Source organism: Melopsittacus undulatus, chromosome 4 (genome assembly GCF_012275295.1).
Source record: "Melopsittacus undulatus isolate bMelUnd1 chromosome 4, bMelUnd1.mat.Z, whole genome shotgun sequence".
Classification (NCBI taxonomy): Eukaryota; Metazoa; Chordata; class Aves; order Psittaciformes; family Psittaculidae; genus Melopsittacus; species Melopsittacus undulatus.
Window position 1 is genome coordinate 488,771 of NC_047530.1, and position 27,571 is coordinate 516,341.

Below are 27,571 nucleotides of genomic sequence, written 5' to 3' on the forward strand. Positions count from 1 at the left end.
TTTGGGAAGTGATGAATTCAGCTTAATCCCATGCCTGGATTCCCTGCAGGGGGAAGTGAGGCTGGAGCAGAGCAGCACACACAGGGATTCACTTGGCTTTGTTGCCTTTGTGTCCTCACAGCAAATCCTGAACTGCACTCTGGATGACATTGAGGTGTTCGTGGCCAGGCTGCAGAAGGCTGCAGAGGCTTTCAGGCAGCTCAACCAGAGGAAGAAAGGGAAGAAGAACAAGAAGAAAGGGCCAGCAGGTACATGCAGCAGGGAGCACAGGGCATGGAGGCACAGGCACACGGCCAGGATGGACACAGGGGCTTGGAGCAGCTGCTCCATGGGAAGGGGTTGGGGTTGGAGGAGCTTTAAGGTCCCTTCCAACCCAAACCATTCTGTGTGTGTATGAAGGTTGGAATGACACCTTAGATAGATGCAGCAGCACAGCTATAGACCAACAGCAGCTACACCAGTTAGGAAGGTGTTGCTGGTGTATAGGGAGCTCTCACAGAGCCTGGGGAAGCCTCCTGACCCCTTGACTTACAGTAGTTCTCATCTCAGCTCCCATCACTGCCATGTCCTCTGCATGGCACCAAGGTGAATCCCTCCTGAGCAGGGATGCTGTCATGACAGTGTCTGTCTCCCTCCTCATGCAGAGGGTGTGCTGACCCTTCGAGCAAGACCCCCAAGTGAGGCTGAGTTCATCGACTGCTTCCAGAAAACCAAACTGGCTTTTAACCTCTTGGTAAGACACACAAGGTGTTTCCATCCCATACAGTGATAGGGCTTCCCCATGTATCATATATACATCCCCCATGTATCATGCATCTAAAGGGAAAATGGAACTAAAACCACATTGAGCTGACAAAGATGTGTATGGCAGATCCTTGGGAATCCAGAACACACCTTGTGCAGGGTTCTTAGGCCAAGCTGTGAAACTGAGACTAGAAACATAATGTCCAGGATGGGACTGAGCAGGCAGAGGAGGCCCTGGCACTGCCTGGATGCCTTCACAAAGCACTTGTGAGGCTATGGGTGTTGGACACAGGGGCTTGGAGCAGCTGCTCCATGGGAAGGGGTTGGAGCTGGATGAGCTTTAAGCTCCTTTCAACCCAAGCCAGGCTGGGATTCTATAAGACATCTCAGAAAGGACTGGTTTTAACACAGCAGGTACCTTGCTCCTCCTAAGCTTTAGCACTCTTACAACTAGAACTGAATGATTCCCACTCCTCACTCACTTCTTCTGCCCTGATTTCAGGTGCACCATTGAAAGCTCCTTTACTTCTCAGGCTGTTATTAACTACAGCAAACAGCAGCAACCCCTCCATGGGACAGAGAAGGCAAAAGCAGACTGGAGTTAAACTGGGTTTCCTTTCCCTTTCCAGGCCAAGCTGAGGAAGCACATCCAGAACCCCAGTGCCTCGGAGCTGGTGCACTTCCTATTCGGGCCACTGGAACTGGTAAAACCCATTCCCTGGTTTCACTGTGGACTTGCCTTGTATGGACAGTTCCTTGCCCAGAGGGTGCTCAGGCATTGGAACAGGCTGCCCAGTCAATGTCTCTGGGGGTGTTCATACCCCATGTAGCCGAGGCAATGGGTTAGTGGTGGCCTTGGCAGTGCTAGGGAACAGTTGGACCCCATGAGCTTAAAGGGCTTTTCCAACCTGGTTGGTTCTCTGATCCTGAGACAATGGAGCTGATCTAGGGATCAGCTGCTGCCAAGAGGACTCAGCCCCTCAGCATGAAGACTTGTCCTCTGGCTTTCATGTCATACCTTGGGGAGCATAGGAACTATCTACTATTTGCTTGTCCTTAATAAAGTCAAGCACCCTCAGTGCAGTGTGAGGACAATAAGGGGATGCTGAGGGGATGCAGTGTCCCTTTTAGGTGACAGCAAACCAGTAACTTAGCCCATCTGTGATGTGAAACCTTCCCCTTACAGATGAAGGCAAAGAGAACATTGGAAGCACAAGTCTAGTGTGAATTAGCCTGATCCTTTGGGGTGGGCAGACACAAAGCACCAGAGCCTGGTTCTGGTGCCTCAATTCCTGTCCCTTTGGGTGTGTTCTGGTTTGATGTATTGGACATTGCCTCTCCTGTGTGTGTGTGATCAGATCATCAGCAGCTGCGGTGGCCCCGAGCTCGCCAGGTCTGTCCTCAGCCCACTGCTTTCCAAGGATGCCACAGACTTCCTCCGGGGACACCTCACACCAAAGGAGATCAACCTCTGGGAATCCTTGGGAGAGACATGGACCAGATCCAGGTGAGGACAGAGCTGCTGCCCCATGGTCTCCAAGGGAAAGCCATAGGGGGTGCTTGACATTACAGCCATACAGGGGGTCAGGGATACCCCAGTGCTGCTCCCTGATGTGCTTCCAGAGCCATAAACCTCACCAGGTATTCCCTGCTTCATGTCCTAGAGCTGAATGGCCGCGGGAAGCCAACATTCCCACCTACATCCCCAAGTTCCGCAATGGATGGGAACCCCCCGTGGAAATCTTCCGTGGAGCTCCATGGGAGATAGACATCGGACACCTGCAAGAGGAGGTTGGTCCCATGCCCCATGATCCACTTCCCTTCTCCCTTTGTCAGAGTGAGAGATGGGGAATGACAAATAGGGGAGGCACTGGAATGGGTTGCCCAGGGAGGTTGTGAATGCTCCATCCCTGGCAGTGTTCAAGGCCAGGTTGGATGAAGCCTTGGGTGCCATGGTTTAGTGTGAGGTGTCCCTGCCCATGGCAGGGGTTGGAACTGGATGAGCTTCAGGTCCTTTCCAATCCTAACTATTCTATAGCTCTAGAGTTGGGATCTGGTTACTCCAGTTAACTAAGAATGAAAATAAGGCTGGACAAGGGCAGCAATGACCAGGTTCTGCTCCTGATGACAGGAAATGAGATACTACACCATAGTATCACCCAATGCCTACACTATATCCAGAGAGGGGCTTTGGACCAGAGGGGCTTGAACCTGCCCAAGGGGAGACTGAGCTGAGCTCTGAGGCAGAAGCTGTTCCCTGGGAGGGTGCTGAGGCGCTGGCACAGGGTGCCCAGAGAAGCTGTGGCTGCCCCATCCCTGGCAGTGCTCAAGGCCAGGTTGGACACAGGGGCTTGGAGCAGCTGCTCCAGTGGAAGGGGTTGGGGTTGGAGCTGGAGGAGCTTTAAGCTCCTTCATCCCAACCCAGGCTGGGATTCTATGATAACAGCCCCACAGACACAAGTTCACCTGAACATTTCTTTGGTGTTCACCTCACCATGATCAAAGGCCACAATTCATCTCTCACCCTCCTCTCTGACACATCTATTGCCTCTCTGGTACCATTGGCCCCATTTTTGCCTTCCCAGCTCTCATCAGCCAATGGATATCCTTACCGGAACTCCTCTCTCAAGCGTGGCCAGAGCACTGAGCAGAGCCAGGCTGTGGATGCCTTCAAGCAGAATGTAACCCAGCATGTAAATAGGTACTGTACCAGCACCACCCAGCTCCCACCTGCAGCCTCACAAACACACACCACAGCCTAGCACAACACCAGGATGCTATTGCATGGTGTAGGTAACACCCTGCCATTAGTAATGCGGATAACCAGCTCAGGGAACCCACAGGTTACTCACACGAACCAGTTCATCAGCAATAGGTCTATTGGTTGGAAATGAGTTCCATGTGATTTCCACCACAAGAGGTGAAAATAGACTTCAGTCCATCAGTAGGTCTTGTTTCATAACATCAGCACATAGTGATATTAAGCCCACTGTGATATTAAGGATCACATCCTAAAGACACTGTGCTCCTGTTCTCCATGCCTTGAGTTAGCATCCATTCATCCAACCATCCCAAAGCCACAGCAGCTTGCAGAGGAGGAACCTGCTCATAGGAAGAACCTGTATTAAGGCACATGAGAGCTTTCCAGCATTCAAAAGCACATCCTGACCTGCATGGGAAGCATTTCAACTGAGGCAGCATCAGTTTGGGGCTCTGGAGGCTCCTTTTGCTTTGAGACACAAGCAAAGGGAACACATTCATTAGAAGCTGGATAAGGAATGAGTGTTTCCAGGCTTGCCCATCTCCCCATCAGAGACTGGTTTAAGGCAACTCTTTTTAATGGGATAAATCCAGAAAATGGGTAAAACCCCTTCCCTGTTCTTCAGGAGTCTTGGGAAGTTCAGTTCCCAACCCAGACCCAACCCCTTTGCCTCAAGCCTTTTCCCACTGAAAAGACTGTTCCTTTATGAACTAAGCACTCTGCCCTAAAGCCAGTTTTCCATTACCAGTATAAACCTGTATAAACCCAACGCTTCTGGTTCAAAGCTTTAAGGGTTTCACCTATTTACATGAGCTCAGACCCTTGAGATTCCACAAGATCCGAGTTTCAACCAGCCCTTCCCAACCTGAATCCTTTGTCAGACTCCACTGTGCAGTGATTTGACATGGAGTTATCAGCTTGACATGAAGACCCAGCAAAGCCCTCAGCCATGAGCTTCCCTATAGCCAGCCCTAAACTAGGAGAAAACCTTCAAGCCAGACTTGTTTTCATGGGTTTATGTCTAATCCCAAAGATTCACAAGCTCAACTACTACAGCAAAGTTCAAACTGGCAGCAAAATACCTTAAATTCAACTATATCAGCAACTTACTCTTCTCAATCACCCCAAAGGTCCTGGTGGGACCCTAAAACACTGAGGACACAGCGATGGGTAGGGAAAGAATAAGGATAACAAATTCTTGCCTCTGATTCCATGTTTCTCAGGGAGGTTATGGAAAATAAAGGGAATGTCATTTACATGAGAACATAACCTGCATAGGGGAGACTGAGCTGAGCTTAGGCAGAAGATGTTCCCTGGGAGGGTGCTGAGGCGCTGGCACAGGGTGCCCAGAGAAGCTGTGGCTGCCCCATCCCTGGCAGTGCTCAAGGCCAGGTTGGACACAGGGGCTTGGAGCAGCTGCTCCAGTGGAAGGGGTTGGGGTTGGATGAGCTTTAAGCTCCCTTCCAACCCAAACTGCTCTGTGGCTCTATGATTTAAGTCTGACTTTAATGTTAGTCTCAGCACTATAAATAGTAGTTTGAGTCCCAAATACAACTTAGTGTGCCTCTTCCCAAGGTGACCATCCCCTTGGACACCACCCACTCTAACTACAGTGTGGCTTTATGGAGGCAGAGATGAGGATCTCTCTTCTCCTGGGGTAGATGTTGGAGCTTTCCAGCCTGACACACCAGGAGTTCCTGCTCCTTTCAGAGTGCACTGAAGGAGTTTGCCAACCCAGAGCCTCTGTATTAGCAATAACAGCCATGCATGGTACTTAATACCTGTTTACACCAGGGACTTGAGCTGCAAACAGTGTCACAAAAGCCCCAAGCAACATTACAACCACCTGCAAAGGTCACTTGTGTGAAATCCTGGTGCCTGCAAAGTACACAGCAGCTTCAGACTCCTCATAGCTCCCTATGGAATCCTACAGGAGATGGGATTCCAGCCTCCCCCTCCCCACCTTCAGCCTAAGGCCTCCACTCCCATTCCTGACTGATGGATTCAACCTGTGTGAAAGGCTCCTCCACTGCAGCCTCACACCTTATGTATTGCACATGGTTGTAACCAGACTGAGAGCTGTTCCAAATCAAACTACAGCCACAGGTGTGATATCAAACCACTGAAGCAATGTTTTCAACCCTATTCACACCACCAAAAGCCACCTAGTGAAGACAGTGAAATGAACTGAAGGATGGGTTTGCTTTTCTAAGTCAGGCTTTATGGGTGTCTCAGGAACAGTCCAGAGCTTCCACAGCTCATGGGTTTAAAATCACTGCCTACAGAATTAAACCCCACAGCACTTCCCTCACCAGTTACACATAACACAAACCAGAGGGGAACCTGGCCCCATGTGTGCCCACTGGGAACACAGCACCAGGGGCCTCTGCAGCAGGTGGTAACTGCAGATCCCAAGCCAGAAGCAGAAAGCCCCATAGAAGGTGCATTAAAACAGCTCCTCCCTGCTCCTTACACAAGGGAATCAAACCTTTCTGGGATCATAAAGCACCATCTGAGCTGGAGAAGGAAAAGGTGAGACCTGCTATGTTTCCTAAGCCAGGCAAAACCCATGGGATGCAGAAACCAGTTGGGTTTGGCTCAAAGGGAACCTTTCATTCCTCTTTCCCACCAGTATTTTCCAGTCTACCATACTTAGTTTGTCTCTCCCCACATGAAAAGCCAGTTCAGTGGCAGGAATTCCCAAGCAACATATTCAGACACATTCCTCTTCCCCAGCCCAGAATGAAGCTTAGAATAGAAACAGTTGAACTCACTTTTCCTTGGCAGCTGTAGATGCTGTGTCAGGAGCTCAGTGGTGATGATGACAAACACACATTCCCACTCAGTTCTACCTTATTTATCCCCAACACTCCTACCCCCAACACTGTTTCTCCCCTATCTGGTATATGGAGCAGTTGTTTCCACTTAGGATGGGAGAGTTTCCCCCTTGATTGCTCTCAGGAGGTGCAATCAGAACATGTTTGTGCTTTCCCAGTCTCCCCAGTCCTTACAAAGGCTGATAGGAGAAAGCTTTTCTTCCACCCTGAAAGCATCAGCCTCATAGTTCCCTTTAATAAGGCCCCTAACCAACAGCCCTACAGCTTGTGGTGTGTGTTTGTGCCCAAACATGGGATGTGTCACTAAAATAAAGGGTGAAAATCATCCTCAGAATAGAGGAGAAAGGAGCATTGCCCCTTCTAACACACACAGCTGACACTACCTGCCCTGCACAGTCATCCCTCCTCTTCACCCCCATTGCTGTAGTGATCAGGTGCTCCCCATTCACCCTCCATGTCTTCCTTCCTGCAGGAATTTTGAGGCCCAGGGAATGGCTCCACCAAAGAGATATGCCAAAATCCGCTATGATTTCACTGCCCGCAATGCCAATGAACTGTCAGTGCTGAAGGATGAAGTCCTGGAGGTATGGGATGGGCTGAGGAGAACTGTGGTTCATCCCCTTGCTAGGAACAGGGGGAGACCTCTTGATCCTGGCATGTCCCAGCTCGTGTTTCCAAGCAGTAACATGAAGTCTGGTCAGGTCTAAGCTTTACCTCTGAGCTGAAGCACTGGCTCATTGCTAAGCTGGAGCACATCAGTCACAGGAGGAAGGAAAACAAGTCACTGTAGTGTGATCCTCACCCACCTTCTGGTTCATTATTACCCCATAGGTATAATGGGGTAATTCCCTCCCCAAGGAATTCTTGTCTATGAAAACATCATTGTTTGTAACCTTTCTCTTATCCCAACACTGTTGGCAGCTGGAGGATGTAGGAGGTGACTTGGTCTCCACACCAACTGTACCGTATCTGACTTGAGACAAAGACTTCTATTTAAAACTCAAAACTCCATTCAAAAAGGGGATAAAGGGAGGAACTGCCAGCAAAGCTCATCCATTCTGAGAAGGTTACTTAATAAAATACATTAAACATCATTCTGGGGCAGCTGGGACAAGAGAAGGCTCCTGAAGGGGAGAGCTGAGAGCAGCTCCAGTGCCTAAAGGGGCTGCAGGAAACCTGGAGAGGGGCTTGGGACAAGGGATGTAGGGACAGGCCAAGGGGAATGGCTTGAACCTGCCCAAGAGAGGGGAGACTGAGCTGAGCTCTGAGGCAGAAGCTGTTCCCTGGGAGGGTGCTGAGGCGCTGGCACAGGGTGCCCAGAGAAGCTGTGGCTGCCCCATCCCTGGCAGTGCTCAAGGCCAGGTTGGACACAGGGGCTTGGAGCAGCTGCTCCAGTGGAAGGGGTTGGAGCTGGAGGAGCTTTAAGGTCCCTTCCAACCCAAACCACTCTGGGATCCTATGAGCAACGAGTTCTTGACCCCTCCTGGTCTGTTTCCCCCCAGAGATGCTCTCCTGTTCATCATCAGCATCAGTTCTGATGCTTTCAGGAAAGGCTTCAATCCTGAACTACAAATGAGTGTGATACCCATTTACCAGCTTCTGGTCTCAGTGATGTTATCCTGACAGCTTCATGTTACTGTGTCTTTTATTCCCAGTTTATGCCTTTTATGCATGCAGGAATCTGACGTCCTCACTCACCAGTTTACTCTTGCCCCTCTATAGGTGTTGGAGGACAATAAGCAGTGGTGGAAGCTGCTCAACCGGAGCGGGCAGGCTGGATACGTCCCTTACAACATCCTGGATGTGGTGAAACTGGACGAGCTTGAACAGGTCTGTGCTCAGGTGATGTTTAACTGGTACCCAGCTGCAGACCACAACCAGCCTCTGAGATAACCTTGTCATTAGACCTCCCTGGAGTTCTTAGGATGCTGTGCACAGGTTGGGATGAACACGTAGATGAACCAGGATGCTGGAGATTCCTGAGTCTCCTATGATAAAGCTCTCCCATTTTGCCTCCCCATAATCAGGGCTTTCCTTCCCACCCATGCAGCAGCCTCATGCTTTCCTCCTGCTTCCAGATGTGAAGCACTGGCAGGCAGGGTTATGGGATGGGAAGGCTGAGCCCTGTGCTACAGAAGCAGCCTGCTATGAGCAATGACCCTGAATGGAAGGAACAACCACCCCAACCTAGCACCATGGCTTGTCACCCCAACAGGAGATGTCTCACATTGAGGTGTCATCAAACAGCTTCTGAGAGTTCTGCCTTTGGCCAGTGCCTTCCTCCCAAACCCATGTCCTCCTCAGTCTATGCTTTACCCCCTCCCCTGTTGTAGAACCCTGCTGCTATCAGAGCTGGGCTGTGGACATGACAAGACCATAAACAGCCATAAAACAGCCATAAAGGCTAATTTTGCCATGAAAATGCTGAACAATATATTGGGAGTTGAATTCAAGGCAGACAATTCCCTCATCCAGCTTAGTTCAGCAGCAGGAACACGTTACTGGAGTGCAGGCAGATGGAAATGCCATCTGTATGAGTATTAAGTGAGTATTGCTCTCAAGCACCTTGCAGGAGCTGGAGAGCTCAAAATGCCCTAAGGAAACATGGAATTGCTTCCCCCCCTTTGGTATTCCCCAGCCTGGGCAAAGCATAAGGTGCCACAGCAGCCTGTGGGTAAAAGCTGTTAGTTCAACCAGAGTGTCCAGAAACCCTTTCCAGACTGCTCCAGGCACTTGGCAGTGGTGTCACTTCATATCAGTGACCAGAGCAGTGTCTGTTCATATCAGTGACCAGATGCTTCAGCTTCACATGGGCTTTCTGCTTGGTTTCATATGAAAATCATTTGCTTCCCTTGCTCTCCACCCCAAAGGAAGCCCTGTGAGCAGTGATTTCGGCCCAGCCAAAGGCTAAAGGGCTGAGTTGCATGTGTGAGCATAGCCATCTACAGCATAGTAAGCAAGCAGAGAACAGTGTGACAAGTGTTTTGTGGGGGTGCAAATGTCTTCTCACAGCCTTTGGGTTCTGTGAGACCCCAGAAGTGAACTTCTTCCATGCAGCTCCACCTGAGTCCCACCAGCCTGAGCTGAGCAGCCCTGGATCAGCACAGGGAGAGCACAGTGATTCATTCCTCTGTTTGCTGTTGTGGGTGGGAGGCAAAGAGCTCAAGACAATGAAAAACAGCCATAAAAGATCTTACACATCCTTATTCTTTCCCTTTCTTACCCCCCAGTCCAACCAGAGGTACAAAGGAGACCTGAGCCCCAGGGGATATGGACCATCCAGCCCAACTCACAAGCTGCCTGCCAGCTATGCTGGGGATAAATGGGGAAGCGAAATGTTATCCCGTAACTCACCCCAGGATGCCAAAGAACGTATGTAACAGCTTCAGGTTGGAACATGGGATTTGGGGTGGATATAAGGAAGCTGTTCCCTGGGAGGGTGCTGAGGCGCTGGCACAGGGTGCCCAGAGAAGCTGTGGCTGCCCCATCCCTGGCAGTGCTCAAGGCCAGGTTGGACACAGCTGCTCCAGTGGAAGGGGTTGGAGCTGGATGGGCTTCAAGGTCCTTTGCAATATAAACCAGTCTGGATTGTGTGTGTCCCTCACCATGTTCCCAGCATCAGACACCTCCCACATGTCACACAGCAGCCTCAGGCAGTCAGAGAACTGTGGCTTTGCATGTTGGGGCTTGAGAAGTCTCTGTGAGCTCACACTTTGGGTTTGCTCTCTCTCAGTCCCAGTGGTTTTCTTTCTTGCTTTGCTCTTACCATAGTCTGGTCACTATTTTGGCCACTGTTATGTGTAACCAGACCTACCCAAGTGTGTTCCCTCTCATCAGGCTCTGCACAAGGAGTGCCTGCAGCTTTCAGTGATAAGCAGTATGCCAGCAGTGGTTTTGGAGGAGGTTCCAGGTTGTGCAACAGTGGAGTCACAGAGCATGGGGAAACCAGGAGCCCTGCTCCCCTCATCACCATCACACCCTCCCTACACCCAGAACAAGCTGTTTCCCCAAGGCCACAGTCAGGATTCATCCCTTGTTCAGCTGCTGTGGACTCCTGTAGGTCACAGCCATTCTGGAATGATGGAAACCCCACAACATGAGCATCACAGACACGTACCTATTAATAACACTGAGTTGTTTCCACAGCCTTTAGGAGTCCCATGGAAACTGTGACACTGGCTGAGCGTGCTGCTCACTCCCAGCTCATGCTTCCTGCTGTTCCTGTTTAGCTGTTCAGCAATAGCTGGAGCTCTGAGGAATAGAATCAGTGAATTCCTTATTACAAGTAGCAGAAGACTGAAAAGTAGAAGGAGCAGGGCCCAAAACCAACATTCAAGTTGTAGGTACTCACGGTTGGGCTTCCACATCAGGCAACAGGGCAACAGGAAGACAATACATGGCTATCAAGGGGCAGGAAGAATGGGAACCCCATTCCCAGAAGCAGCTCATGGGGCCTCCCTTCTGCTGTCTCATGAGGCTTCTCCCCCTCCTGCTGCTGAGTTGTAGGACAGTTTCCTTATTTCAGTATCCTGAAGGGAACAAAGTAACTCACAAAGAGGAAGATGACAAACTAAAGCAAAACCACAACAGCAACACCAGGCAGCAGGGAATGGGACTCTGTCCCTTATCACAGCACCAGTGGGAGCAAAGACACTGTCAGATCAGGTGTACACCCTTGAGCAAACTTGTGCTGGTTGGTGTGGTGGGTTTATGTCTTTTGAAGGAGGTGATGAACAGAAGTTAGCAACAGGAGGAACAAGCTCAGCCCCAATATCAATCTGTGTATATATAAACTATACAATTATATATACAAAATATACAATTTATATACATATAAAATCTAGAAGAAACCTGGAGAGGGGCTTGGGACAAGGGCCTGTAGGGCCAGGCCAAGGGGGATGGCTTGAACCTGACAGAATAGGGGAGACTGAGCTGAGCTCTGAGGCAGAAGCCAGGTTGGACACAGGGGCTTGGAGCAGCTGCTCCAGTGGAAGGGGTTGGGGTTGGAGCTGGAGGAGCTTTAAGGCCCCTTCCAACCCAAACCAGTCTGGGATGCTATGAAAACAGGTGAGAATATGGCTCTTTCCCAGCACCCAGTACAGACACCAGTCACAAAACCACAATGAATGTGTTCTTATCAAAGCACATTCCTATTACGTTGCAACATACAACACCCACCAAGTGCTTCTGACCAAGAACTGTCTAGGCAGGTTGGTTGCTGGTGTAGTTCTGTTGGCTAAAAGCAAAGGCCTCTGCAGATGTGAGCTCTCCTCTTGCACACCAGAGCAACCTCCACATAGTTAAATGCTCACTAAATAAGACAGTTCACAGTATGTTTGTGTGGACCTGGATAGAGAATATACCTTCCTCTAGGCATTACACACTGATACTGATGCTGGTTAACAGCAGAACCAGGGATTTAATGTCTCCCAGGAGCAGGAACGCTTGTTCCAAGACTCTCCAATCACCATAATGGATGTAGCTGAAGCAATGAGGCCAAAACCTCAGACAGTTGCCCTGCAAGAAACCCTTGAGCAGCTTTAGGCCTCAGTGGTCACTGTGTGAGCAATGAGCACTCAGCTTTATTTGGTGCTTTCTCCATCACTCTGGAGAGCTGCAGAACTCTGAGTTCCTCCCAAAGAGAAATGAGGTTCCAAAGGCTGCAGGAAGTGGAGAGTGTTGGCTTGGGAGGAAAGGGCAGATTCCCACAGGATCCTGCAGCCTCCAGAGCTGTACTGGGCTCCTTTACACATTGGCTCCTGATGGAGATTCAAAGGTCAGAATGTCATTGCTCAACCTATAGCTCTAACAAAGCACTTAAGCCTGTTCTTTACAGCTCAAATACCAAAGTAAGCACTTTCCTTTGGTGTATCTAGAGTTAATAAAACTGCTGAGCCACGTTCTGCTCTTCCTCACAGTGTCCCCACAAACACATGGATTTCATAGGATCTCTGACTGACCACTTGATTCCCTTCCCTTACCCTATACCTTGTGCCTTGTTCCCCAGAACTGATTCACCAAATGGATGAGCTGAACGATGAGCTGCTAAAGAAGATCACAAACAACAAAATTCAGCCTCCTCATCGGAATTTCAAAGTGGAAAAGCCACAGCAGGTTTTTGTGCCCCTCACCTTTGAGTCCAGCACTGAGGAAGTCAAAGCTTGGCTGGAGGCAAAGTCATTCAGCAAAGAGTAAGATCTGGTTTGCTGCTCTATGAAATGCTGGCTCTTCATGGAGAAAGGAGTGAGGAGGCAGCTTGCAGTGTTTCAGCTGGATTAGAAGTCATATTTACTTACAGAGTCTGTGGTGTGAATTAGATTTCAAGCATATTAAATCCAGGCTATATTTAATATATTATATCCAGTTCAGAGCACAAACTTCCTCCCTTTCTTCCTTCTACACTCTCAAGTAAACCTTGCCTTGCAATGCAGCAAAAGACCTAATGTGCAGCTCAATAAAGGAACAGTCTTGCTTATTCCCACAACTCACAGCCCAGCATGGCACAACATCCTGCCACTGATGCTTGTCTGGTCCCAGTTACCCAGTTCAGAGTGCTGAGCTTAGAGAGAAATAACTGGTGCAGTAACAAAGCTCATGGCCTGAAGCGCCAGTTCCAGGTGACTGCCTGTCTCTGGTGAAGCTGCTCTAGTGGAAGGTGTCCCTGTCCTTGGCAGGGGGTTGGGGACTGGATGAGCTTTAAGGTCCCTTCCAACCCAAACCACTCTGGGATTCTAAGCTGTCCTAGACAGGAAGAGCCAGACCCTCCTCAGCCACCAGCAGAGGACCAAAAAGCTGTGCATGGTCAAGGGTTAGGAGCTACAACCCACGCTCTGCAGAGGGAGCCAAGAGGAGCTCCAGGATTGCTCTGCAAACATGCTGTGGCTGGAGTGAAATCACTGCAATGCCCGTGGGCTGGGTACACAGTGGGTGCCAGGGTGACATATGGCTTCACCCACTCTTCCTGGCTTGATGTCCTGTCATCCCTGCCTAGAGCTTGGGTTACCCAACAGCTGCCACCCTGGCACAGCCCCAGCACCTTGTGTGTGATAACCTTCTGGTGTAGGAGCTGCACATCACATGCTCCAAGCCCTTCCATCTCTGACTCCTCACCTTTGGCCATGTGTAACACAACCACCATCTCCCTTTGTGTCTTCCAGGACAGTGGAACACCTTGGGATCCTCACCGGAGCCCAGCTCTTCTCCCTCAACAGGGAGGAGCTGAAGAAGGTGTGTGGTGATGAGGGCAACAGAGTCTACAGTAAAATCACCGTGGAGAAAAACCAGCTGGAGGTAAGCAGCTTTTGGGACAGCTCCTGCCTGAATGGGTGCTTGTACCAGCAGTGGCAGGTACCCCATTAAACACACATCTCATGAAATACAACCTAAAACCCCCCAACAACCAACCAGAAACCACACAACCAATAAATGCTGGTAAGGTTTGTAAGCAAAAGGCCCCACATCACCTTCTTCCCACCGATGAACCTGCCCCTCTCATTGGTATCACCCCTTTGAGAACAGCTCTACCAGCATTTAAATACTGTAACTACAGCTTGAAGATGAATTCAACCTTCCTGTTTTGTTTCCATTCCAGAAGAGCAGAGGGGAGTCTGAGCTGCAGGAGATCATGAAGCGCCGCCAGGAAAGGATTGATTCTGCTAATTAAACCTCTGCTTTAGTTGAGCTCTTAGTCATAGTAGTGCAGGAAAAGGGAATGGCAGCAACAACCCCTGCTCCAGGTGAGGGACAGCAGTGCTGCACTTAGTGTGCAGCTGCCATCACAGTGACACTTCCATGAACACTGGTGAGAAGGGTAGACAGTAAGACCATGTTCCATTGGGAAAGGTGTTTTAATATTGCATGGAGTATTTTTTTTATATAACTATATATTTTATACTGAAATTTTATGTGCATGCAGCAGAGCAGAAGAGAATTCACACACATGGCTGAATGTCGGACAATGGTTGGATTTGAGCTAGAAACACCCCACAAAGCTTTCCTCATAGGGCTGTCCCTGCTCTAACCCCCCTTGCTGGCATGGCTTGGGAAGAGCATGGCACACATAGGGAATGAGCCAGCCTGAATGTTTGGTCTGGACCATAGATATAAGTCTTTTCCCCCTCACTTTGCATTTCCTTCTCCATGGCCCTGCAGAGGCTCTGTGAGAACTCACTGTCCTCTTTCTGTGCCCCCATGTCCCCTCTTGGATCAATTGCAGCACTCAGGATCTAAGACTGGCTGCTCCCTTCCTGCACCAGTTAGTACTGTCTTCAGACAGTGGCAATGGGCTTTCATTACACAATGAGCAGGATCCAAGTGATTTGAAGCTGCAAACAGGTGAGCTAAGGTCCAGCAGTAGGAAGACATCAGAATTTCTTCCTAATGTCTCATCTAAACCTTCTCTGAGTTTTCAAACCCATTCCCCCTTGTCCTTTCCCTTCAGGCCCTTGTACAAAGTCCCTCCCCAGGGCCTGTAGGAACAGGGGTTGGAGCTGGAGGAGCTTTAAGGTCCCTTCCAGTCCAAACCATTCCATGATTCTGTGCTCATCCCTGCCTGCAAAGAGGCCAGGGCTCAGGGCAGCCTTGCAGCCCATCTCCTTGGCACTGAACCTGAGCTGCAACACTGCCAAAGCCAGGCCTGAGACAAGCTGAAGGGAAGCCCCTGCTATTTGCTCCCAACCTCATCCCCACCTTCACCTTTTCATTGCCAAGAGCAATCTGAAATGCTTCCTAAATAACTGAAGAAACAAAAGCACAACTGGGAAAGGGTTTTAATACAAGTAAATGGCCACAAGAAAAAAACCAATTTAACAGAGGCTGTTGCTCTTCACTTCCTTCTTTCCTTAATAACATTATGTGCAGATGCACATGTATCTAGTGAAGTACCCCCCATTCTTACAATCCAAAATAGGCATAAGCAAAAATGCCCTTTCCCTAGAGACAAAATGAGGGATTATGCACCAGTCATTTAATCAAAGCTTTAAAAGCTCAAACAAGCACCTATCAGATTTCCTGCCCACAGCAAGTTTGGCACAGGCTGCATTTAGATCTGGAATTTACTTCCAAACCGACTTGTAGCAAAGCAAACACATTTACAGGAGCTGCTCATAGACCATGAACACTTTGTCTCCTTCATTCACACCCGTTAACTCTGGCTGAATTGGAAGGCAGGTCCAGACTCCACAAAGACACACATGTGCTTTCCTTTACCTGCTGTCAATGGTCTCACCTCCTTTAAAGCCTAAGCACATGCCTAAATCTTTGCACATTTAATGCCATGCTGCTGTGGAGCAGGGACTGGGGAACATGTGTCTGAGAACACTGATGCTCCTCTCAGTTTTGGGTTTGTTCTTCCAAAACGTGTATCTTTTCCTCCTCTTGCAACAGGACATGGTTAGCACCAGCTGGACGAGGGTGCAGGCAGGGAACTCACAGGGGAGGAGCATGGTCACTGCTTCACTGCAGCAGCTGGAATTGGCACTCAGCTTGTCAGGGAGGGATGAAGAGGCCAATCCTCCTGAGCAGCCCTGGCTCTGGGTTCAGGTGCAGATGGGAAGCAGGTGTTGAAGCACAGGAGGCTGAATCTCTTCTAAAACGGAAACAAAACCAACTGGTGAGGTAGGGAACACAGCATCCTTCTGGGCTGTGGGTATAGAGGAAGGAAATCACACACAATGAGAGTTACTTGGGATTCTAACAGAGGTGGAAAGCTGGGAGCCACGGGGGCATTTCATGACATACATGTACCAGTAGACTTTATGCAGAAGTCACTTTTACAATCTCCATATGACTGAGCTGTGCATCTATTTGTACTGCCTGCAGATAAAGCTATAATGTACTGTACATTAATGTAATTGAACAAAGGATAAATGATATAACCATGCACTGTATAAGATTTATTAAAATAGCTAAGTTATAACTCTGGCTCTGTGTCTTTCTCTGGAGAAGCTGCGTGGAGACCTCAGAGCAGCTTCCAGTGTCTGAAGGAGGCTACAGGGATGCTGGGGAGGGACTCTTCATTAGAGACTGTAGTGACAGGACAAGGGGTAATGGGTTGAAACTGAAACAGCAGAGGTTTAGACTGGATCTAAGGAAGAAATTCTTTGCTGTGAGGGTGCTGAGGCACTGGAATGGGTTGCCCAGGGAGGTTGTGAATGCTCCATCCCTGGCAGTGTTCAAGGCCAGGTTGGATGAAGCCTTGGGTGCCATGGTTTAGTGTGAGGTGTCCCTGCCCATGGCAGAGGTTGGAACTGGATGATCCTGAGGTCCTTTCCAACCCAAACCATTCTGTGATTCTACAAAAGCAATTCTTAAGGACTGCTTTTTCACAGCATCCCAGCCTGGTTTGGGTTGAAGGGACTTTAAAGCTCCTCCAACCCCAACCCCTTCCCATGGAGCAGCTGCTCCAAGCCCCTGTGTCCAACCTGGCCTTGAGCACTGCCAGGGATGGGGCAGCCACAGCTTCTCTGGGCACCCTGTGCCAGCGCCTCAGCACCCTCACAGGGAACAGCTTCTGCCTCAGAGCTCAGCTCAGTCTCCCCTCGGGCAGGTTAATGTCACTGTGAGACTGACATACACAGTGAAGTACCTGGAACTGTTTCCTTTTGTTCCTGGGGAAATGCCATTCAAGAGGACGGGTGTTAGTGCCCTGGTAATCATTCCTGTCTGAAACCAGGTGAAAATCCCACCCGTGGCACCATTAAGTGCTGAGAAAAACCCCAAACCTCCTCTCACTCATCATCCTGAAGAACAGCTCTAAACATGCAGCTGAGCCAACACACACAGATAGTGCCCAAGGCTACATTTTGCACTGGCAAGCTAAAAACGGGCAATGCCAGCGAATGCAGGGCCAAGAACAAAGCAAAGGGAAGGGATGTACAAAGGAGCCTCTCTTATCCCTTGGCAAAGGACTCTGGAAGCAATGAGAACACGTTTCCTACACAGTGACAGGATCCAACCAGGACTCAAACCCAACGCCTCTTCCCATTATCCTCCCTTTGAGTAGAACAAAGCACCAGGAGACTGTACAAAAGCATATTCCTGTGTATCAGGAAGGGAAATTACCATGGCAGCTTCCACAGCTGAACACAATACAAGACAAAATGAGTGGAACAGCATGATCCAAAGAGCTCCTGTTTAAAGGCCAAGGGGCAGACTGCAACATTCCCGTTTGGAATCACAACCCTGTCAACGGCGTTGCCTTCCCTCAAAGGAAGCTTAGGCCATAAACAGCCCTGTGTGCCCAATGGTGCACACCTTACCGGGTTAGGGGCTCTCCACCCGGCAGAGCAGCCCGGGGCCGTGGCCCACAAGCCGCTTTCAAGCCCTACTACAAGAGCAAGGGAGGAAACGCATCGCTGAGCTCCAGCAACCGGTTAACCCAGGTGAAACCTGTCCTCACGGCTGCTAAACGGGGCCAACGCCTCAGGCACCGTCCCGCCGCCATCTTGTGTCCCGGCCGAGCCCTGCAGCGGCATGGCCCCAATGGTAACGGGTGCCGGAGGAAGGTTCAGGCGGCTCATCCGTGGGTGCGGAGGCCCATGGGGGGTTCACGGGGCAGGAGGGACCCTCGGACCGGGCAGAAGCACCGGGTACCGGCCGCCCTCACGGTGCGGTGGGCAATGGCGAGCGGGGGCAGCCGCATCCCCCGTCACCAAGGTGACCACCGGCCCTGAGGAACCGCCCAATCAGCGACTCCCTTCCTCCCTTCTCCCCTCCTCCCAGCCGCGTCCGTCTTACCTCCGCGCTTCTGATTGGCTCGCAGCCTCCCTCCTGGGATGTGATTGGCTGCGGGCGGCGGGTGTCGGGAGCGAGCGAGGAGTGGGTGCGCGCACACGCCGGCTCCCCTCTGGTTCCTCACGGACGGTCCGGCCTCACGCACACCCCACGGATCATGTCGGTGTCCCCCGTCAAGCGGCAGAAGATGGAGTCGGTGCTGGACCAGCTCAAGCACCACACCACGGTGGTGGCGGACACCGGGGACTTCAACGGTGAGAGGCGGCGGGGGGAACGGGGGGGAACCTGTCACTGCTTCCTCCCCCCCCCCCCGCCCTGTGGAGAGTGGGCGCGTCCGGCCCATGGAGTGAGCGGCCGAGGGGGACGAACCACTCTGGGGCGGGGGGGGGGGGGGGGGGTCCGGCGTTGCTAAAGGAGCCGGTACGTGGGGGGGGGGGGGGTAAGGCTTGGTTTTGGGTGGTTTTAATTCCACACCACGGAGGTTTCCCAGGACGTGGGACTTGGAGAATCCCTCCCTTGGGAATGTCCTGGATCCTGCCTAACCCCCCCCCCCCCCCGGTAATCTGGTGCTGCGTTAATCCCCCTTGCTATGGATGAACCGGCACCGGCACTGGCTCCCACCGGTGAATGCAGGACCCACGGTGCTGAGCCAGGTCACACACACACACGGTTGTTACCTGGTGTCAAGTGTGACGGGGAAACCATCACCCGCTTGTGCCAGGCTGACTGGGATGAACCACGGTACCACAGAGGGTTCGGAGCACGGATGCAGCTTCATCAACCATGGGGAGAGCTGGAAGCACCGGGGGATAACCTCAGCCTGGAGAGGTTTGTGTGCTTTGGAGTAGCAACAAACCTGGCTTGAGCCCAGCTTAATTCACGGAGTCATAACATGGTTCGTGTTGGAAGGGACCTTAAAGCTCCTCCAACCCCTTCCACTGGAGCAGCTGCTCCAAGCCCCTGTGTCCAACCTGGCCTTGAGCACTGCCAGGGATGGGGCATGGATTTCAAACCTGCCTACCGCGGTTGTGAAAACATCCTTGTGATGCCTTAGGGGGTGTTTGTGTTCAGAGGCTGAAGACTCCTTGAAGCAGTTGTACACTTGATCCCTGCCTGCCTGTTGTGGGTCTTCTGCATGATCCAGACAAGGCTTCAGTCAGCATCTGACTCCCTGGACCATCCCAACAGGCACATGGACTTCAGGTCAATCAATCCCTGATGGCACAGCTCTTGCTCACCCAGTTCCTGGTGGTGGGGAGAAGCAGGAACTCCTGGTGACAGGCTTCACGAGGCCACTGTGCCTGTTGCCAAACACCCACAAGACTCTTCAGATGCTGCAATGCTGGAAAGAAGTAACCAACAGCCAACATACACTTCTCTACAACTGTGCTTGAGCTCCAGGACTGACTGTTGTTGCCATCCTGCTTTATTTTAAGCCATATCCATGTGAATTAAAGCGTGTTTTGAAGGACCTGTGTGTGGAATGGACTAGCTCCAGGATCACGATCATTGTCCAGGAGGGAGCTATGGAAAAATGATACTTTTAGGACTCAAAACATGAGGTTGCACTCTCAAACTTGGGGTTTCACCTACAATCCCTGAGGAAAATGAGCCAGTTATGAACATTCTGTTGGTTTTGATGTTCAGCTCTGCTAACCTGGGAGCAGGAATCACTGGAGGGCCCTGCAGAGGTTCCCTCTCTGGCCTGGTTGCTGAGTCAGGCTCTGCATGCCAGGCAGCCTGGCTGTGATGAGAGCCACACATGGAGGTCACAGCCTGCTCCTGCAAACAGTGCGTGTCCCCTCAAATAGGTGTAGTCTGGGGCTTAAGGAAAACCTAAGGGTGAAATAACTTCTGTACAGGAGGGAGTACATGGGAGTTACAAGAATGGATGCTAAGAAATGGTCTGCAACTCTTTGAAGCTTCAAAAGCACTAAGAAAAGTTACTGGAGCCTGGCTGGTGAGGAGTTCTGGTGCAAGCAGTTGTAGACAGCTGCTCAGAGGGAAGAAAGATCCCCTTGTCTTCACCTCCCTACTGTGCTTCCTGCAACTTGGCAGTGCTGCTGAATACAGTATGGATTGATGGAAGCTGAAAATGAGTACCACTTCTCATCTGTCTTCTCCATGAGTTCATTTCTTGTGGGCAGTAGTGAGCAAACTCTGCTGTACTCACTGTTGTAGCTCCATTATCCTCATGGTCCTTGTGGCACAAGCTTTCAGGCTGCAGCCTGATTTGAACATCACCCTGCACTCATCTGCTCCATCACGAACACTACAACCCTACAGCCACGAGGGTTTGTGTTCACACACACTGGAGCAAACCCCTTTGAATTGCTCAGCCCTGCTCCTGGTTCTAAACAGGCTCTTTTTATTTCTCCAGCAATTGATGAGTACAAGCCCCTGGATGCCACCACAAACCCCTCTCTGATCCTAGCTGCTGCTCAGATGCCAGCTTACCAGGAACTGGTGGATGATGCTGTTGCCTATGGGAAGAAGCTTGGCGGGTAACTAAAGGGGTTTTTATCTCCATAGATGCCTAAGACACCTTATTTATACAAATAGTCTTTAGTACAAGCAGTTCACTGGGATTTTCCTCTCATGGGTGTATCTCCTGCCCCAAAAAGCCTTAATCCATAAAGACAGAACTTCTTGTGCTCATTTTGGATGTGCTTTGAAGCACCAGTTCACACGTGGCCTTCTAGTGCTGCTCAGGGAAACACTCTGGAGTTGACAGCATTATAAGAGACAGTGAGCAAAGGTAACAGTGCTGGTGGTGCAGGGAGGGTGGCACTTGAACACGGAGCAGAGAAGTGGCTCTTTGAACTCTGGAGCTTAATGTTAAATGGGCTGTGACATTAGATCTTCAGATCCACGGCAAGGCGTGAATGCATTTCCTCCTCCTCCCCCTCATGGCAATGCTTTTGCTCTCTGTGCTTTCCAGGTCAGAAGAGGAGCAGATCAAAAATGCTTGTGACAAACTTTTTGTGCTCTTTGGAGCTGAAATACTGAAGCGGATACCTGGGCGTGTGTCCACAGAGGTGGATGCAAGGTTGGCTCTTTTCCCTCTGGGTTACCCTGGAGATTTGTACAGGCAGAAAGAGACATGATGTGAGTTGGAGAAAGAGGTTCTTGACTAGAGAGCTCCCTCTTTGACATTAGCAAGGGTTTATGTTGTTCATGTTTAGTTAGGACATGGATTTCCTGCTTGATTCTGTGACAGAACTGTATGAGAACAAGAAATGCTGAGTTTGGATTTCTGTCATCTCCCCTTGCTCCTTAAGCCTGATGCTTCCAGTACACTTATTCTTTTCTGTGTGATGTCTTCTTAGTTGACCAAGAGATCTGTTTGCACAGTTTCTTTCAAGACTCACATAGGGTTTATCTGTTAACTACTCACTGCCAAGTCACTTCTAATGCTCCTGCATTCACTGGGGAAAACAGGAGGAAATCCTTAACATTCTCAAGGAGAACCATCTGGAGCTGTGGATCCTCTGAGTCAAGGAGCAGTGGTGCTGGCAAACACCTACTTGATGGGCTCAGGAAGCATCTCTGAGAACTGAAACACACTATTGGCATATAACTAATAAAAGAAGACAATGTTTTTCAGTGGGGTTTGGGGGGAGAGCATTTAAACGTCAATCTTAAGCAGTCCTGCTCTTGTTCCAAAGGTTGTCCTTTGATAAGGAAGGAATGATTCAAAGAGCCAGGCGCCTCATTGACCTTTATAAGGAAGCAGGAATTGGTAAAGATCGGATCCTCATCAAGCTCTCTTCAACGTGGGAAGGAATCCAGGCTGGCAAGTAAGTACTGTACCTGGTGTGCTGATTCATTGCATGCTTCTGCCTGCTCACACATTCCATACTTAAACTAAGGAGCTGTTTGGAAAGCATGGCACCAGGAAGCCTGTCACTGGGGTGCAGTGAGCAAGGAAGGTGCTGCAGCTTTGTGTTGAAAGAGGAAAGGTTTGCTCATACAAGAGCCAGGCCACAAGTAAGAGTTTCCTGAGATGTCACACTAAGGAGTCTGAGTTTGCTTCAAGGAACAGCATTAATAAAGCACATTCTGACAGCAGAAAACACTTGCTGGTAGTTAAACCTTTAAAGCTTCTCAGCTGAGCAACATTCCTAACATAACTCAATAGTTTAACCTACTATTTAGTAAAACAGACATTCAGTAGGTGAGCAAACTGCTGTTTTAACCCTCTGTCTGCAGGGTCCTGGAAGCAGAGTATGGGATTCACTGCAACATGACCTTGCTGTTCTCCTTTGCTCAGGCAGTTGCCTGTGCTGAAGCTGGAGTTACTCTGATCTCCCCATTCGTAGGACGTATCCTGGACTGGTATGTTGCAAATGGAGACAAGAAAAGCTATGAACCCTCAGAGGATCCAGGTGAGCTTTTAATGCATCGTTAAACACAGACTAACTACTCATCAAAGTGCAGTTGACTCATGAATCCCCTTGTGAAAATACGTTGGGTTTGAGCATGTGATAAATCATTGTTTGTACATCCCAGCCTGGTTTGGGTTGGAAGGGACCTTAAAGCTCCTCCAGCTCCAACCCCTTCCACTGGAGCAGCTGCTCCAAGCCCCTGTGTCCAGCCTGGCCTTGAGCACTGCCAGCGATGGGGCAGCCACAGCTTCTCTGGGCACCCTGTGCCAGCGCCTCAGCACCCTCCCAGGGAACAGCTTCTGCCTCAGAGCTCAGCTCAGTCTCCCCTCTCTTAGGCAGGTTCAAGCCATTCCCCTTGGCCTGTCCCTACATCCCTTGTCCCAAGCCCCTCTCCAGCTTTCCTGCAGCCCCTTTAGGCACTGGAGCTGCTCTCAGGTCTCCCCTTCAGGAGCCTTCTCTTGTCCAGGCTGCCCCAGCCCAGCTCTCTCAGCCTGGCTCCAGAGCAGAGCTGCTCCAGCCCTCAGGGCAGCTCCATGTCCTCCTCAGGACTCACTCCAGCAGCACCATCTCCCTCTTGGGTTTTATCACCCTGAAAGCTGCCCATTTCTCCCTTTTAGGAGTGAAGAGTGTCACCAAGATCTACAACTACTACAAGAAGTTTGGCTACAAAACCATTGTGATGGGGGCTTCATTTCGAAATACTGGTGAAATAAAAGCCCTGACAGGCTGTGACTATCTCACCATTTCACCCAAACTTTTGGCAGAGCTCAGCAAAGAGTATGTCAAGTTAACTCCCACACTCAGTGTAAAAGAAGGTAAGCCTGTGTTTGGGGACAGGGGCTTGCTCAGGCTCCTTTTCTTATTGAGTGCTGAGTGAGTTGTTCCCCTCAGCTCTGTGTTTCTTTCTCTAAGGGTAAATCCTGACCCCCCTCTAAAGCATTGTAGCCTCATTACAACAGTGCTGCTACTGCCACACAGTCACTTTAGGGTCTTGAGTGATGCTGAGGACACTAACTGGAAGTGGGATGGGATCTGACTTGTGTTTTAATACCATGCACCTTCTGAGAGGGCAGGAAGAGGTTTGTACATTATACACTTGGGATAAGATTTTACTGGCCATTAGCAAAGATGACAAACCTGGTTTAATCTTAATATTGCATCAGTGATGGAATTGGCCCTAAACATGCCAAAAAGTGGGGTTTTCCCTCCAGAAACTCTGGAAGTGAATTGTAGACAAGACTTAGTGATACTCTACCACAATGGCTTTGAATGAACATACCCATTGCACTGCTGTTCCTTTTCAAATGCTGCTTTACACCTCAGGAGAGATTTGTGCACAGTGTAGCCATGGGCTGCTGGGTACAGGACGGAGCTGGCCTGGAGGAGTGTTATCAATTGAGCTTTTGTTCAGGACTTGCTAAATGATCAAAGACCAAATTGTTCAGCATATTTGCTTACAAAGTCTCACTGCAACAGGACTGTTGCATGATTCTTTGTAATAGGCCTGAAAGTTCCATTTGGAAGCAGATACAAGACAATAACATGCACATAAACATTGTATTTTAAGAGAAACTGACTATCTAGGTTACCTTCTGTTCCTCTCCCAAAAGCAGATCAGGGGCACTTTCAGTCCTGCATCCCAGAATGTCTTCCTGTAGCAAGTCATGTTGGAAATTGGAATGACTCAACTGCTGGAGCTGATTCCTTCCTAAATCATTTCTGATGGTGGTTATTTGATGATAATCTGATGGGTTTGTCTCTCTTTTACGTCCCATTGTACAGCTCAGGCATGTGATCTCGAGAAGCTCCATCTGGATGAGAAGGCATTCCGCTGGCACCACAATGAAGACCAAATGGCTGTGGAGAAATTATCTGATGGGATCAGAAAGTTTGCTGCAGATGCAGTTAAGCTGGAGAGGATGTTAAAGGTAAATGTTACAGCATAGAATCCAAGTAGTTTGGGTTGGAAAGGTCCTTAAAGCTCCTCCAGCTCCAACCCCAACCCCTTCCCATGGAGCAGTTGCTCCAAGCCCCTGTGTCCAACCTGGCCTTGAGCACTGCCAGGGATGGGGCAGCCACAGCTTCTCTGGGCACCCTGTGCCAGCGCCTCAGCACCCTCCCAGGGAACAGCTTCTGCCTAAGAGCTCAGCTCAGTCTCCCCTTGGGCAGGTTTAAGCCATTCCCCCTTGCCTTATGCTAGCTGCCCACCACTCACACTGCCACCTCTCATGTTGCTACCCTGCAGCTCCCTGTGATATAGCCAAGGATTAGGAACCTGTGAGCAAGTCTGGTCAGGTTTCTATGCAGGTGGTACATGTTATGTAGGACAGGCAGCTTGCAAACTGGCCACCTAAGTGAAGTGAACATGGTAACACCTCCCTGCATCTCAAGAAAGAATTAATGGGATGTCTATAGCCACACCAGGTGCTTGAGGCCCGAGGCAGTGTTTAGGCTGGCAGCTGGTCAAGACAACACTGCTGTCAAAGTGAAAAGGCCTTGAAGTCTAATTGAAACTCTTTAGTTGTCAGCAGTGGTAGGAGACATGTAAATAATCTCTAGATATGGAGCTGGAAGTAAATCATGTCTGTACTTGGCACTAGGAGGCACCACAAGCAGATCTGAGTAGAGCCAGGCCATGTGGAAGTCCTGTGTCAGCTTATGGGGAAGCTTTCAAAGGGCATTAACATTTTGGGGGGGAAAAATACACACCAAGTGTACCTGAACTAGCACTTAGAATCATAGAATGGTTTGGGTTGGGAAGGACCTTAGGATCATCCAGTTCCAACCCCTGCCATGGGCAAGGATGCATCACTTTAGACCGTGTCACCCAAGACTCTGTCCAACCTGGCCTTGAACACTGCTGGGGATGGAGCATTCATCTCTTCTCTGGGCACCCTCACAAGGAAGAACTTCCTTATCTCCAACTTGAACTTCCCCTGTTTCAGTCTGAACCCATCACCCCTTGTCCTATCACTGCAGTCCCTGATGCAGAGCCCCTCTCCAGCATCCTTGTAGCCCCCTTCAGACACTGGAAGCTGCTCCGAGGTCTCCACAACTTGCTGCTACAGACAACTGCTTCACAGTGAACTGCATTGTTAAAGCTCAGCTCCCAAACTCTGCCTCAGCTTCTGGTGTTTTCCTCCTCTCTTTCTAGGAGCGAATGTTCAGCGCTGAAAATGGGAAGTAGGAAAACGAGGATGCTCCTGAGGGCTGGAAGAGGCTCACCCGAGGGTAAATGGATGTACAACTGTCTTACCCGTACAAGTCTCATGCTGTCCATGGATAGATTTCTGTATCATGCTTTTTTTTATCTATTTGCAAAGGGACAAACAGCATTTCCAATTTTGGTGGCACTTTCGTCAATACATGCAAAGTAACAGCCTGTCCTTGTCCCCTGGTCATTTCACTGCTGCAGACACACCTGACACACGAGGTCACACTTCTTTACACTGATTTAATACTAAACTCCTCATTAAGTCTACAGCCTTAACACATTAAGAAGTGATTTTGCCTTTCATCCTGTTTTACTGTGGCTAAAGAGAAGACCCAGCTTTCAAAAGCCCTCCTTGATACTAAACCCACAAGTACTCTTACAAGATACACAGATATATTGCATACACAGGGACGGATATATATGCATACACACACACGCTCCCCATGGCAGAGGGTTGGAACTGGGTGATCTTAAGGTCCTTTCCAACCCAAACCATTCTATGATACTATATATAACAACTAGGCTCCAGTCCCTTCCTTTCCCCTCTCTGCAGCCAAGCTGGCAGCAGTAGTGACTTGCTGATTGGCAAATCTGGTGCCTCCCTCATAATGAGTATTTCAATGCTTTTAAATGGGGGAAAACTGTATCCTAAGGAATTTTATCCAATGTAATTGCTTAGTACTTGTCTGAGAGCCTAAAACAAGGGAACAGCAAGAAGAGGGAGTTGAGTGGAGCTGAAAATGCCCACTGAGATTACAACACATGCACAAGCTACACATACCCTGATGGGAGTGAAGACTGCTTTCAAAATGAACTAAGTCTCTCAAGCAGTTAATAAAGCACTTGACAGTTGGTTAATCTGAGCTGACAGAGCAAACATGTGGCCACAGCTCAAGATCATCTGTTAAGAGCTTTGTATATTGTCTTTGGAGGAGTTACTGCTTTTCTTTATGCAACAGTCATGGAACTGCTGCCAACTCAGCTCCACAAATGAGGCGGGTTTGTGTTTTGTGGGTTGCTTTGGTTTGGGTTTTTTCTATCATCCTTTCCTCACTGCCCTGAAACTGCTGCTATTGGAAAAGAGGAAGAGCTCTGTGGCTGCCTTCCTCAGGAATGACCTAATCCTAATGCAGCATTTACCAGTTATAGGCCTTTCTATTAAGTTGGGCTGCATGGGATGAGATTCCATGCTGTATTTTCTTAAGACTAATTAAAACTCTTATTAGTTTATATAGGTCCTGTTCCATCAAGAGCAGATACAAACAAGCAATAGGACAAAAGGAAATGACCTCAGGTTGGGCCAGGGGAGGGTTAGACTGGGTATTAGGCAACACTTCTTCCCCAGAATGGTTGTCATGCACTGGAAAAGGCTGCCCAGAGCAGTGGTGGAGCCACCACATCTGGGGGTATTTAAAAGATGTGGCACGTGGGGACATGGTTTAGTGGTGGCCTTGGCAGTGCTGGGGAAGGGTTGGTCTTAAAGGTTCTTTCCAATCTAATTGATGCTACAAGGTTCCTGCTTAGATGTAGACACAATCAACTGTTGCCTAAAGTTAATGTCTTTAAAAAGGCAGGGGGAAGCAGCACTGAGGTTACAACACTATCACAGACACACACACACACACTGTATCCAGCTTGAGTAATACAAGAGAAACAAGCCAAGGGAACATCTGATCACTGACAGCAGTGTGCCACAGCAGCACCACTGGCACAACACTGCCATAACAGCCTGGGAACTGCTGCTTCAACTGAAGTGATACCAGCTCTGTGCTCACAAACCAGATACAGGTCTGGTAACAACCATACAGATGTGTGTGATGCTGCACTCCCAGGTGCCTGTCTGCCAGAGGGTAATGAAGCCACCTCAGGGGACTGATGGAGACCACTCTGTTCT

The 27,571-nt window shown here is 49.7% G+C and overlaps 2 protein-coding genes across 3 annotated transcripts in view; both read left to right on the plus strand.

Moving 5' to 3' along the window:
* The window catches only part of EPS8L2 (EPS8 signaling adaptor L2), a 59,741-nt gene extending 43,483 nt beyond the window's left edge, over positions 1–16,258 (plus strand). For both annotated transcript variants that reach the window (XM_034061490.1, XM_034061491.1), the window contains exons 10-21: positions 122–248; positions 645–733; positions 1,374–1,448; positions 2,103–2,251; positions 2,409–2,535; positions 3,330–3,445; positions 6,815–6,926; positions 8,065–8,172; positions 9,573–9,714; positions 12,350–12,533; positions 13,500–13,632; positions 13,934–16,258. In XM_034061490.1, coding sequence (XP_033917381.1) covers positions 122–248; positions 645–733; positions 1,374–1,448; positions 2,103–2,251; positions 2,409–2,535; positions 3,330–3,445; positions 6,815–6,926; positions 8,065–8,172; positions 9,573–9,714; positions 12,350–12,533; positions 13,500–13,632; positions 13,934–14,005 — 1,434 coding nt within the window. In that variant the 3' untranslated portion in view covers positions 14,006–16,258. The remainder of the gene's footprint in view (positions 1–121; positions 249–644; positions 734–1,373; positions 1,449–2,102; positions 2,252–2,408; positions 2,536–3,329; positions 3,446–6,814; positions 6,927–8,064; positions 8,173–9,572; positions 9,715–12,349; positions 12,534–13,499; positions 13,633–13,933) is intronic.
* Positions 16,259–18,146: 1,888 nt separating this feature from the next.
* Positions 18,147–25,845, plus strand: TALDO1 (transaldolase 1). The gene is made up of 8 exons (XM_005141790.3): positions 18,147–18,329; positions 20,456–20,579; positions 21,017–21,124; positions 21,744–21,875; positions 22,288–22,463; positions 23,081–23,278; positions 24,246–24,391; positions 25,618–25,845. Exons 1-8 carry the CDS (start codon positions 18,233–18,235, stop codon positions 25,648–25,650), a joined length of 1,014 nt encoding a protein of 337 aa, XP_005141847.1. The 5' UTR covers positions 18,147–18,232; the 3' UTR covers positions 25,651–25,845.
* The last annotated feature ends 1,726 nt before the right edge of the window (positions 25,846–27,571 follow it).

Bases quoted from the DNA above. Each gene is read 5' to 3' on its own strand.
- TALDO1 (XM_005141790.3), top strand. From the start codon at position 18,233: ATGTCGGTGTCCCCCGTCAAGCGGCAGAAGATGGAGTCGGTGCTGGAC. The intron at 21,125-21,743 runs GTTGGCTCTTTT...CTTGTTCCAAAG, and splicing joins TCCACAGAGGTGGATGCAAG to GTTGTCCTTTGATAAGGAAG. The intron at 23,279-24,245 runs GTAAGCCTGTGT...CCCATTGTACAG, and splicing joins CACACTCAGTGTAAAAGAAG to CTCAGGCATGTGATCTCGAG.